Source organism: Protopterus annectens, chromosome 10.part0 (genome assembly GCF_019279795.1).
Source record: "Protopterus annectens isolate FY-2018-M chromosome 10.part0, PAN1.0, whole genome shotgun sequence".
Lineage (NCBI taxonomy): Eukaryota > Metazoa > Chordata > Ceratodontiformes > Protopteridae > Protopterus > Protopterus annectens.
The window spans coordinates 731,321,554-731,334,850 of record NC_056744.1 but is presented as its reverse complement, the minus strand read 5'-3'; the positions used below and the strand labels follow the sequence as shown (position 1 = coordinate 731,334,850).

General features: G+C 39.2%; 1 protein-coding gene across 1 annotated transcript in view; it reads right to left on the bottom strand.

The window, feature by feature from the left end:
• Positions 1-13,297, bottom strand: part of EFCAB7 (EF-hand calcium binding domain 7) — a 1,599,470-nt gene that overhangs the window by 634,584 nt on the left and 951,589 nt on the right. The window contains exon 11 of the mRNA XM_044085554.1: positions 12,627-12,775. Within this exon, the coding sequence (XP_043941489.1) occupies positions 12,627-12,775 (149 nt within the window). The remainder of the gene's footprint in view (positions 1-12,626; positions 12,776-13,297) is intronic.

Here is a 13,297-nt window from a genome sequence, read left to right as displayed (position 1 = left end):
GGGCTATATATACTCACAAAAAACTAGTTTTATAAGTACCAAAAAGGTAAAAGTTAAACCAACCTGCCTGAGCCGGTAGAAGAGCACCTCGTCAGCTATAGCGGCAAACGAGATCTGGGTAGTTACTGCCTAGCATTGTGGGATATAGGGGAGCCTCGAGCCGGTGGAATTAGCTCTCGAGCTTTTAGTATTGCCGAGTCGGAGCCGAGGATCGGCTTCGAACCCATCCAGCAAGAATGAAGGCGAGATTGACAACTTAACATCTTAAGTTATCTACTTTCACATCTAACTTCTCTAGTGCACACTGCAGTGTTTAGGATAAACCATTTTTTTCATCTTACCTTTAAGCATCCCTGTGACTAGCACTTGCACTAATACCTGCTGGAAAGCACTAGGAAGCCTGAAACTGATACAAGCACTCAACTCTCCTTGTTAATAAGGAGAAATTAATCGTAGACACTAAACAGCCTATAATTGCAAAGTACCTTGCTAAGGGGAAACAGCTCCTGTGCTTGGGGTTTTTTTGCAAGTTTTTTTCCAGTATGACAAATTTAAAACTATGGCTTGGAAATTCCTTTAAGTGTTTAACTAAAGCACTGGTCTTTTTATGTGTATGCATATCATAAATGTGTTCATACACCCACTGTTTAAATTTTCGCTCAGTCTTTCCCACATAATATGCCGGACAACAGCTGCATTTTTCAGCATAAACCACTCCTGTTGTTTGGCAAGAAAAGCGGCCAGAGACTATAATACACTTGGAACCCAAGTGCACCTGATTACATTCCAAAATAAACTTGCACTGCGAACACATGCCACACTTTGTCATTTTCTGCACAGGTTGCATATGTAAAAGGGATAGACTGTCACATAAAATGAGGCTGATAGAAAGGAAATCTTGTAATGGGCATTACTGTCCTTATCTACCCATCCATAAGTGATTCCCCCCAACTTCCTTCATAAAGGAGTAGACAAGCTTTGCTTAGGATCTCCCTATTTCTTTCTCTTTACCTATACTCTGATATCAATCTTTGATAGGGAAGGCAATCTCTACCCTGCAGGACAAATAAATTCCTGGCCTCTTCCCATTCTATTTTCCTCTCTAACCTTTTGCTCCAAATACCTTGGTTCTTTGACAAGTTTCCTCCAAAAATTCCAGCCCCCTCTTGCCTATTGTCTGTATTTCTAATTGCAGTCATCCCTATTGGCAGAATCTCCTTTCTCCATTCCCTTGATGACTTAGTTCGTAGAACACTTTCCACTACTTTATTAATATAATATTCTGCATGGTTATTGTTATTCTCCTTATGGACCTGCATCCAAAATCCCAGTCTCTCCTAGTTTTTTGAGTTCCTCCCCCCCGTTTCATCATCATAATTTTCCACTTTGAGTTATAGGCTTCTGCTGGTGATGTATAGGAGCCTTAAATGTGTAGCTCTGAAATACCCCTTCAAATCGTGTAATCCCAAACTGCCTTGTTCAATTGGAAGACTCAGCTTATCCCTCCTTGACTCTTGCTGTCTTTCGGTCCCTGATAAAATCCTTCAGCTGGCTTTAGGTGGTCTTGGTAGAAAAATGCCTTATTGGGAAAAGATCCAAGAAATTCTATTAGTTATCCATTTAGCCAATGTAACTTTAGATATTCAATAACCCAGTAAATTTGTTGACAAGGATACAAACAGCTGCTCTGATTTTTCTGATTTCTTTAGTTCTGTGTAGATAAGAATGTAAGTGTCTGTGCACATCCAGGAGATGTACTATGCATTCTCATTTGTTTGAAAAATCTGGAAAGATCATGAATGGATTGGTTAATGTTAGATTTAAAAGCTACCTAAGGTAAAAAGGAAGGTTTTGTCCATAAAGTTATCCTGTCTTTATGGAAAATTATCTACAGAGTTTTTGATGACAGAGCCTGGAGTTCAGAAATTATTTTTGCAGAAGTAATAGAAGGCTGTTTTCCATGATAGGTATTTTAAATAATTTTTTTTCTGAAGGTTCAAAGGCTTTCTGAGTCAGACCTTGTAGTACTACAGTCAAATACCAAGGAGGTGAAGGATCTTTTACTGGGTGTCTAAGGAGGAAAGTGCCTTTAAAGAAAGATTTACATAACGTGGAAGAAGCCAAACAATAATTTTTATCTCCTATGTGAAAATTTGATATGGCTGCCAACTGCAGTTTAGTTGCAGAAAAAATAGCTCCTTCTTTGAAAACAGCAGCCAGAAAATCAAGAACAGCAGAGACAGGTGCAGTACTTTGTTTCTTAATGCCCAAAGGGAAAATCTTTTCCATTTGCTCTTGTACACCTTTTTGGTGGAGTCTTTATGAGAAGATAATAAAATGGAACATACTGGGGAAGAAAGCCTAAGCTTTCTGGTGATTACTGGAACTGGAGAAACCATGCAGTTAGTTTGAGGCCATGGATATTGGGATGACTCATCCCTAAGGGATGTGAGAGAAGATCTGGAGATGGAGCCAGTATCCAGGGAGGATAACAAAGATGAGACCAAAGGACAATCTAGACAACAGAGTTAAACTTTTTTAATTTATGAAAAACTTGAAAAAAATGCTGCTAGAGAAGGACCCTACTTCTGAGTTCATGACAGCCAACAAGATCGGGTGTATTGAGGATGAACTAGGGCATTATGGGTAGAGGGAGGAGCTCAAGAGTTGGATCCAAAGTCTGAAGAATGCGGCCGAGTCGGATCCGAGGATTGGATACGTAACCCATTCATTGAGGAAGAATGAAAAGGACATTAGATTATGTAGATTTGGTGCTCTATTGGATCCAAGGGTCCAATGAAGAACTCTAACATAAAATTTTGCATAAGAGACTATGGGAATGGACAGCACCCTAGGACAATAAGAAGCAGTTACCATGGAAAATTTAGAAGCTTATGACTGACATGTTTGAGCTCCATCTATTGGAATTCTTGCTTTGCATAAGTAGGTGTCCAGGCTATACCCATGAAAGTCAGGCACTGTGAGGGCAGCAGTTAGTTGAAGGTTATCCACAGAGGCTAAAAAAATACAATCAAGGATTAAATCACTGAGACTACTTATGTTATGGAAGGGGCAACAGGGAGCAAATTACAAGGGAATACTTTGTCTCTCTGTACACTCAAATACGTGAAAACAACAGATAAGTATTTGGCTAATACCCTGGGGTCGGTGCTGAGGTCAGACCAAATGAAAGAATCTAGAACTTGCACTCACTCCACTTACATTGAATACAAATACATCCTACATTGCTACTCAGTTTTTTATGCTGAGGTAGATATCCTGGAGGTCAAACCAGCACATGCAATCTCCTTCTTCAACAGAAGGAAAGCTTGAATGTACTGAAACCATGTGAAAGGTGTCTTTAAGAATTAATACATTTATAGCCTTTTAAGTCTAAGATGGACTGAAGGTCTTCTGCTTTTGTGAGCATGAGAAAGAAACTGGAGCTGTATTCAGACCCTTTCCGGTCTAGTGGGAACTAGCTGGATGGCTATTTTTGAGAAAGATGTTACAGACCTCTACTTTTAATACTTTTTGAGATGGGATGTATGAAGAAAAAAGGTAATGAGGCTGATAGAAAGGAAATCTTGTAATGGGTATTACTGTCAACAAACAAGCACCAAAAACTGAGAAAATAGTAATAATTCAGAAGGCAGAATTTGCAAGAAACACACTATTTTAAAACACACCTTTTAAAACCATATTCCATTATGTACTTTCAGCTAGAAAATACCAGCCTTCTTCAGACATTCAAAAATCATGTGACAAACTCTTTTATAGCCCAAACCAGCCACTTGAGTCTTAAAGACATAGCATTATAAAACAACAACATATTAAAATGAAATACTTTTAACAATACATTTTAAAAAAAAAACATTTATACAAATATTTATATATAACTATCTATCAAAAGTTTTTAATTTTAACTCACAAGAATTAGACACTACATCATTTAACCTTGGATAAGCAGATGCATTCAAGTGTAAAATCCACCACAACTCTCTATGTTCTAAAAAAATACCCCATGGTTCCCCCCTGGAGTTTTTTTTGCAACTGTTCCAGTATGAAAAATTTAAAACTATGGCTTGGGAATTCCTTTAAGTGTTTAACTAAAGCACTGGTCTTTTTATGTGTATGCATATCATAAATGTGTTCATACACCCATTGTTTAAATTTTCGCTCAGTCTTTCCCACATAATATGCAGGACAAGAGCTGCATTTTGCAGCATAAACCACTCCTGTTGTTTGGCAAGAAAAGCGGCCAGAGACTATAATATACTTGGAACCCAAGTGCACCTGATTACATTCCAAAATAGACTTGCACTGTGAACACTTGCCACACTTTGTCATTTTCTGCACAGGTTGCATATGTAAAAGGGATAGACTGTCACATAAAATGAGGCTGATAGAAAGGAAATCTTGTAATGGGCATTACTGTCCTCATCTACCCATCCATAAGTGATTCCCCCAACTTCCTTCATAAAGGAGTAGACAAGCAAGGTCTCAGGGATGTTGTGACCCTCGTGATGGAGAACTATGACTACCTGAAGATTGCCAAGAACCCTCACCATGTCAGTCACGTCTCTGAAAACTGCCCTGGTTGTTTAAGCCCTGTCTAGAGTTCTGCTTACTGTGCTGCTGGCACACCAAAAAACACATCAGTGTTGTGGGCTCTTTTTCTGAAAAAGGCTCTCAGACGACTGGAAAATGTAACACCAACTGATGTTACAGTTTTACCTTCCTGATGCATCTTCTCTGTATGCTCCTTAACCTCAGGGCTAAGCTTCTCAAAACCCCGACATGGAAAAAATTCATAAAAGCCAATTTTAAGTCTTTGGTAAAGTCAGTTATTTTGAGCCAGATACCCTGGCAAGCAGTGAAACTGGCTGCTGCAGCTTTATAAGAACCTTCTGCTGCATTAAGATTTACCATGGTGGAGGCAGCTACACATTGGGAGTTTAACTTTTATTTTGATCATGCAGTCATGTAACTGGTTGATAGTTTGGATCATTTTCATAGGTTCATAGATTAGTACTAGGCTAACTACCCTTGTGGGCCATTTCAAGCCTAGCCAGTTACCCTATGTGAGAATCAAACCCTGCACCTTGTGTTTGTAAGGTAAACAGCTTAACCATTATGCCATATCCTCCCACCCCTTTGGCATATATTTCACTAGAAAAAATCACCATGTGGCCCAGAGAACTAAACACCCCCACAGAAAAAGCTGAAAACTACTGTCCTACTGCCCCCCCCCAAAAAAAAAAAAACAAACAAACAAGGAAACTACTGTCCCTAGGGGGGCTGTAATACTTTGTCTACTTTTTTGGGAATCAAATCATCATAACATAAGATACTTAAGCTGATTTAGTTGTGACACTGTCAATATTATCTTCTATAGTGGAGAACATCCATGAAATCTGATGCAGGAAAGACAAACTATCATATCCAGAGCAACCTTGAATTGGGGTCATCAGAGAAGGATGCTGAGTGAGCGTCTTCTTGCATTGGCCTTCTTGTGCACTAGAAGAGGAGTATCTCAAAAGATGAGGACCACCTTTTATAAGCAAAAATAGATTATGTAAAACATTGCAGAGTCTGTGTCCTACCATCCTGGTGCACCTCAAGACAACCCTCACTTTCAAAAGTACCAGGACTGACATGGCTGATAAAAAGGTGGTAGCAGACATCAACACTTTGAGGATGAAGGAAAAGATGGGAACTCATACTACTGCCAACAATGCCAAGGCTGTGGAAACTGTTACTGAAGCTGATGAAGGTACTGTCAAACAGTGAGGTTGTTAATGCTGAGAAAAGCATCACATGGTCAAGTAATGGCACAGATGGAAGCATCAGTGTCAGCAAAACACATGACAATGCTAGTCTTCTTTGGTCAGGGACAACAAAGTCAATACCGACAAGGAAAAGCATTTTGGAAGAGGGAGCTCTATTCCTAGCTGAAAATAGTAACCAACAATTTTCTGCTACACTAGAAAAAATGACCTCCAGGAGCTTCCCGCAAGTCAACATCAAACACAAAGGTAGTGGGGCATGCCATGATATAAGTGTTCTCAGCATCATGGTTTTCACAATAATCTTACTTCTCCATCAGGGAAAATATAAAGCAAAGAATAGAGAGAGACCTGATTTCCTTGAAGAGCCTACTGACAGAATATAATTAGGGTATCAGGTAGTTCCTTTATGTGCTAAGCCCTTTTTTCAAGACGGATAAGGTGAGCTACCCAGGTTTTAAAGTGCTTTTGTTATTTGATGGATGAGCATGAGCACTGCATATTTCTGAAGAAATCCCTTTTTCTCATAACAGAAACAGCTAAAATGGAATGGTCAAGAGCCTGAATATGTCTTAAGTTTTTGCTTATTTTTTTACATGTATTTCTGAAGAAACAGATCCACTTTTGCAAGGAAAAACCTCCCTAGGGACAGCCATAGCAGTCTGGCTAGGCAGAGGGGTATTCCCTGCTTCTTCTCCAAGGGCTACAAGAGTGGTTCTCCTTGCCCATGAAGGGCACTCCAATATCTGCAAAGGATGTGTCTAACTCCTGCTTAATGGTGGCTGTAGAGACTACACCAGAATAAGACAAGGAAAAAGATGAATGGTCTGAGGAACCAGAAATGACAACAACAGAGTCACCCATCTGTGTTTGAGGCACTTTAGCAGCCTGCTGTGGTGGCAAAGGGTGTTTATACATTTTCTTCTTTTCTGAGGTTGGAAGAAGGAAGAACTAAGGAACCAGTAGGTTGTTCCATGGTTAAACCGAAAAGGATGTAATCGGTAAAATAAGCAAGTATTAAAAAAGTTCCTTTTCCCTTTAAAAAAAAAACACAATGAACAGGACATACCTCAGCCTCCAAAAGTAAAAATAACTTTTACCAAGGAAATAATAGTTTTAAATTATTTTTAACAACTGTGTTCTTCAAAAGTAAAAAAATAACATTTCTGTTTAAAGTTAGTAAATGCCATGTGACAGTAAATAAAAACACTTTTTCCTAGCTTAAACGTATAATTTAATATTAAAAGTTCACTTTCTCTCAAATTAAAAATGTGGAAGTTTTTTTTTTTTTTTTTTTACCTGAAGGAAATGTATCTGCCCAGGAACTGAAAGTGTTAGCCGACCATCAATACATGGAACTCCATAAGAGGAGCACTCTTCTGTGGCAAAACACCCCAATCACATTTTTTTTCTAAAGCTCTGCTCAAGCTGAATAATGGTTTATGTGTGCGGAAGGTGCCCTTGAAGCTTTAGAAGCTGGCTAGCTGTTGCATTTCTGCATGATACAATCCAAACAGATAAATCTACTATACCAGTGATCATAATGATGAACATCTGCTTTGTTCTTTCTTTCTTCCCTAAACTTTGTTATGAGATATGCTAGCAGTAGAAATGGAGGAATGGGAGTATTACAGGAAACTCCACTGCCACTGCAAACTGCGTAATGTTCTGTTGCACTAACATAAAGGGGAAGAACTTCATTCTCCAAGGTAGCAAACGAAATGATCTCCATAATACCCAACTTCAGAAAGATTCGATCTAGATATGTCTTCAAAATCCACAACGTCAGAACAGGACTAGAGGAGTTGTTCAGACAGCATGACTACTTTCCTAGCATGTGAAATGCTGATACAATCAGGCCCCTCTTTTTATGGCCCAATGCCAGCCATTTTCCACCTTTTGACATATGGTTGGAATACACTAAACCTTTATACTTGTTTGAAATACTACAAGATGAATTAGCTGCAGAATGAATTAGGAAGGAAACCTGACTGCAGCTTCCTCTGAGGCTATAAGGGTTAGAAAGACTCTCCATAGCTATAAATGGATGATGCAGAGTCTGCTCTCCTTGGAGGGTGGGGATCCCATCCCTGAAACTATGGAGCAGTTAACTCATTACATCCGAGTAATGCCTCCAGGTACATCTGCAGTTAACTTTTAGTGACGCCTCTAGATGTCAAACATTGTGTATTCATATTTGCATCAATAATTCCAAAATCATGCTTTGTACATGATTTTAAAAAAATTCATCTTAAAGCTTACACAATGGCAAACTCAACTAAATTAATATTTGACCTCTGTCTAGGGCAGGTAAAAAGATTTTAACTGTTGTTTTTATGATATTAATTTTTATAGATATAATTTTTCACATTTTTCTAAATATCTCAACAACTAAGTAAGACAGAAGTCATTAGACTCATATGAAAGCACTCAGCTAGATGAATATAATGCTGCTGCCAGTATGTGTGTAACTTGAGTGGTTGTGGAGATATTGTAAATTGTTTAGAAAATATTACAAATGTAACAGTTACTGTGTTTAACGTGACTTATAAAATTTGGTTCAAGACCTAGAACCCAAAGAATATTACCATTATAAAAATAGTTTGTGCTGAGCAGTTTGCCATTTACACTTCTTTCATAACCCCTATGGTTCCAGCAATATGAACATTTGTTTGAAATGTGAGAACATAATTTGATTCTGTCAAAAGGCTTAGGCTCCGCCATTTGGAATTTACAGTGCAAACGTCCTGAGCTCCATTAGAGTGAATGAGTTAAAACAAGCTTCCAATCCTGCCAGGGAAAAAAACTTTTTGTCGGGATGTGTGATGGGTTCAGATGCAAGACTGGGAGTCCCATCTGATGGCTCATGAAAATGTCCACAAATCCAGCCCTGCGTCATGCATCTGACATCAGAAAGGAATTGGTGGGCATAAGGTGGCTCTAAAACCAATAAACCTCATAATCCATTGCAAAACTCACATCCTAAGTAGAGCAAATGACATCACGATTGCAGTATCCAACAACCCCAGAAGTTACAGCAGGGTTTGAACTTGGACCCTGCAATGCATATTCACTCATGTTGACAAAATGACTTCCTGGATCCAATCCATGGGCAACAATGGTTAGCTCTGTAGTGGATCCAGATCCTCCTCTACAAAGGCATGCCCTTGAGATAGGATTACACAGAACTTTTTCCAATTTGCTGTCACTGCAAGGGACTGGTGGCACAGTAGCACTCAATTCAGGCACACTACTAGGGAGCTCATCAAAGGGCCCACCAGGAGCAAGCTGTCCATGGTGGAGAATAGCAACACATGGAGATCCTTTTCCTGTAAAGCTTCGGCCACAGCAATCAACAGCCTGGTAAAAAAAAAATATATATCAATACTGTACTTGAACTGGAATTAATGCCTGCCCAGAGCAATCTGAAGGGATCTCCAGTGGAGGGGGGACTTCAAACAGTGATGTTACCAAAAGGAGTTATGTCTAGCAATATTAACCATGTGCCCTGAGGCAGCAGAGGCATGATCTCCTGGAAGGACACCATATAGAATATGACATACAGCATGTGTTAACTAAAGGTGATGAGATCCAGAATGGGACACTAAAGTCATCCTTCCCTTTCAAAACTATGAAGATGCAGAATTCAATTTCTTTTGCCTGTTTTAAGTAATGTACAGCCTTTTTAGGAGTGTGGTTTGGGCCTGCCTCAACAGCTCAGCAGAGATGGTCTGGTCTCTTAGTAGAGCTTCTACTAGAGGGAAAAGCTAAAAGCTTTAGGCTGTAGACTTCCAATGTGATGTCCAGAAACCAACAGACCTTGATGACTGAATCTCATCTTAGAAGCATCAAGGGGAACAGCCCAGAAATCAGTACCTGCAATAGAGACTCAAGAAGGCGTGAGTCTACCAAGCATTGTCCAGTAATCTAGCTTGGGATCACATGAGTATGAAAGCATGGAATCACAATGGTTCAGGATGGCCGGCATTACACCACACTGTCTCTTCAATGGAGAGCTCTGAGAACATTCTCCCAAAAATCTCCTAAATGCTGATGGATTACAGCTATCCATGGCTTTTGACCTACTTCCAAGTATTTTAAGATGCCAAGAGTCTAGAGGAATGAATGAGTCTGGAGGAAACAAATGCCTGACTGTCAGTAGAAAGGCAATTATTATTTTAGAGTCTTTCTTTTCCTGCAAGAAAACTTCTTATCCATTTGGGATTGACAGGCTTGAAAAAAGGGGTAGGGAGATCATAAAGTTCCCTCAATAGCAGTGCAAGCATGTTTACTCCTCAAAGGTTCATTGACTAGGTTGTAACAGACTTGTCCAAAGAAAACTTTATCCTTGAACTAGGCACCAAGAATGTTGTTTCTGATCTCCTTCTGTACGGAGGGGAAGCCTCTGTCACACCTAGACTGTGGCCATAGCCCAGTCATTGTTACAATTAAATCTGCAGCAGCTTATGTGGAAGCCCACCCTTGCAGCAAAGAAAGGGCCATCAACACCTCTCCTTTGAGTTCATCTCAGAATCAGAGAGGTCATCAAGCTTGTTCAGGGCCTGGTCTGCTACAGAAGATTGGAATTTGGACAGGTTAAATGAGCAGTTCAAGACCATAAACTTCAACTAGGCAGGGAAGTACACTCGTTTGCCACAGCTAGCCAGAGGTTTTTACTGACTGTCTAATGGTATGGTGGCTGTGGTCTCCAGGATCTATAATAGATCAAACAGATCATGCAAGAATTGCTCCAGGGATGCCTGTCAGAAATTCATTTCAGCTAGGTGCTTGTAAAGGGCATAAGGGAACATGCCTTCTTGAAGATCACAGAAGCATGCTTCTAGGCTGCAGTAATAGCATCCTTCATTATTAAGTCATAGAACTGCTCCTTTTCTTTTTCAAGATATAACTTTAGACATTTTAGAAGAAGTAATGGGGATCATACACCAATCCACAAAGTACTTCATGCCTCAGGGTTCTCTAAAGAAGGAAGTGATACAAGGGGAATCTGCAGGTTGAAGATGATTTAATTTCTCTGTTTGCCTTGGAGACAATGGGTTCCAGGGTCCTTAGACTCTTCATGTGTGTCTAAGTAACTTGATGTCTGCTGCTCACCAATATCTCCAGCAGTAAGTTCGTGCATGGGTTAAAGTAATGGAAAACATGCAATGGATACATGATGGCTGTCAGGCAACCCAACGTCTAGGAGACTGCTTCTCAAAGAAAGATGATAAAAGAGTGAGTGATGCTTGCAGCAGAACTGTGACTGCCATGAGGTCATCTTTCCCAGTGATGTGGCCCTGCACCCTAACTTCAAGTTTCCAACAGATATCAACAATTTGTTTGATGTAAAGACCTTGAACCTTGGACCTTGGTATAGACAACCAAGCAGGGTAGTCTCAGCCAGGGTCAGCATACCATACTGGGTGAGGAAGAGAACCTGGGAGGGGATTCCTCAGCTGTAAATGCCCCTGAACCAAAACTGAATTGCTGTACACACCATTCTTTCATCCCTTATGACCAGACTGCTCACCACTGAGGTCTAGACAACTGATCAAGAACCTACAGCATAGACTATACCCCCTCAGTGTGGGAACTATAGGTGCATCTCCTCTAAAACCCTCATCAATTACCAAAGTAAAATATGTACAAGAGTTCAAGTCATCACTAATTTAGGATGAGCTCAATGCCCAGGAAGGCCAGAAAGTAGTTTCAGTGGAGGTTTTTCCTCCAGGAAGGCTATGCTGTGGCATACTCTCCGATTACTGATCCTTGGGATGATGCAATGAGTGGAACATGGGACTGTCTGTGAGACTCCACCCCACCTTCCGCTCCCCAGCAATGATCTCCAGAAGAGCAGCTCTCAACCTTCCCTCTATCATCCTGGTAGGGAAATAGGCCAAAAGTTTTTTTCCTAAAATCTGCGAGTAGAAGAGATGAACTTTTGAGTAAGCACTTTTGGCAGTACTCTATACTATGTTCCTCTCCAAGGGCGATATAAGCATTACAGGTGCATCTTTTCAACAACAATTTAACAGTCACAGGAATACTTTGTAGAGTTGCTTATAGGCAGTGAATGCTGAAAATTTCAGTGACTTTAATTAGGATCATGAACCAAACTATCTGAGTGGGAGAACAGAAATGTCAGACTCAGGGCTAGGTACACTTATGCAGTTGACATGTGACACTGTAACATTCACTAGACTGGGTATGCAGGCCTCTTAGAGAGGGAATCTCCAACAAAAAGTGCCAAGCTCTAACTGATGGGCAGGATGATCCTAAATTTTGACCCAACAAGGAGAATTCAAGATGTTGCATTTTTAACCTTGTTATTTACTTGAAATTTTAGTGCAGAAGCGAACAAAAAAAACTAATCACAAATGGAGAACAGCTAATCATCTAAACATTTAGAAGATGCAAGAAAAATAAAGAAACACTCTACCAATGATAATTTCAGAGAACACTGACAATGACCTACTTGGATAAGATTACACAGCAACAGTGGTGCTGGCTCACAAGGAGATGTTGGACAGCTGAAGAATTCAGGACAAAACATAATTAAAGACAGCAAGTAGACACCCAAATATTATGAATGCTGCTACAGAGCTCCTCTCTATAAAAAGAACCCACTCATATCACAATGACACAAAAAATATAGTAAACTGATCAGAGAGGTTAATAAAATTTTTCATGTATAAGATGTACATTAATTACCTTAAACATTTGTTTGAGAACCAAAAGCTTTTTTTTTCAATATATAAAACATTCTCAAATTAATTTGACTTAATAAATTAGATAAGAGGCTCATGTCATATTTGAAAACAGAAGAGAACATACTTCAACCATTTCCAGTGCTTTATTGTAACCCATAGATGTCAGAGTAACCCAGAGGTCACTTGGATCTCCTTCTTGTTCCTCAGCTTCCATAAGATTTAGTTCCATGAACCCCTGCCTTGTCAGCTCATTTTTCTGAGTGTTAAAATTTTCTAGGAATAATCAAAATAAAGAATGTAAACAAACCTCATTTTTACTAGTACTGATTTGGCTGTTTTCAGAGCATCTCAGTATAGTTCATCATAACTTTCACACCATGAAAAATCTAATTCATTGACTCGCACTAGCACATTATATACATATATATATATATATATATATATATATATATATATATATATATATATATATATATTATATATATTCTGCTCAGCCTTATTTTATTTGTTTCCTTTGTTAAGCAGGTATATCAATTGGTCATAACTACTAGAACATTTTCCAGCACAAATAGCAAAAAAAAAAAAAATATATATATATATATAAATATTTATATATGGGTCTACTTTTGATTGTTGAAAACTCACTTTCTCGACAACCAGAAGATCAAACCTATTTAAGCAAAAGTGCACTAAATCGAAAGTGCACTTTCGCAAAAGCCGGTTCTCAGAAGCGCATTACAGTGGTGATAAAGAAATATATCCTTTTCCCCACTGTAGTGCAATCTCGGAGTTAGT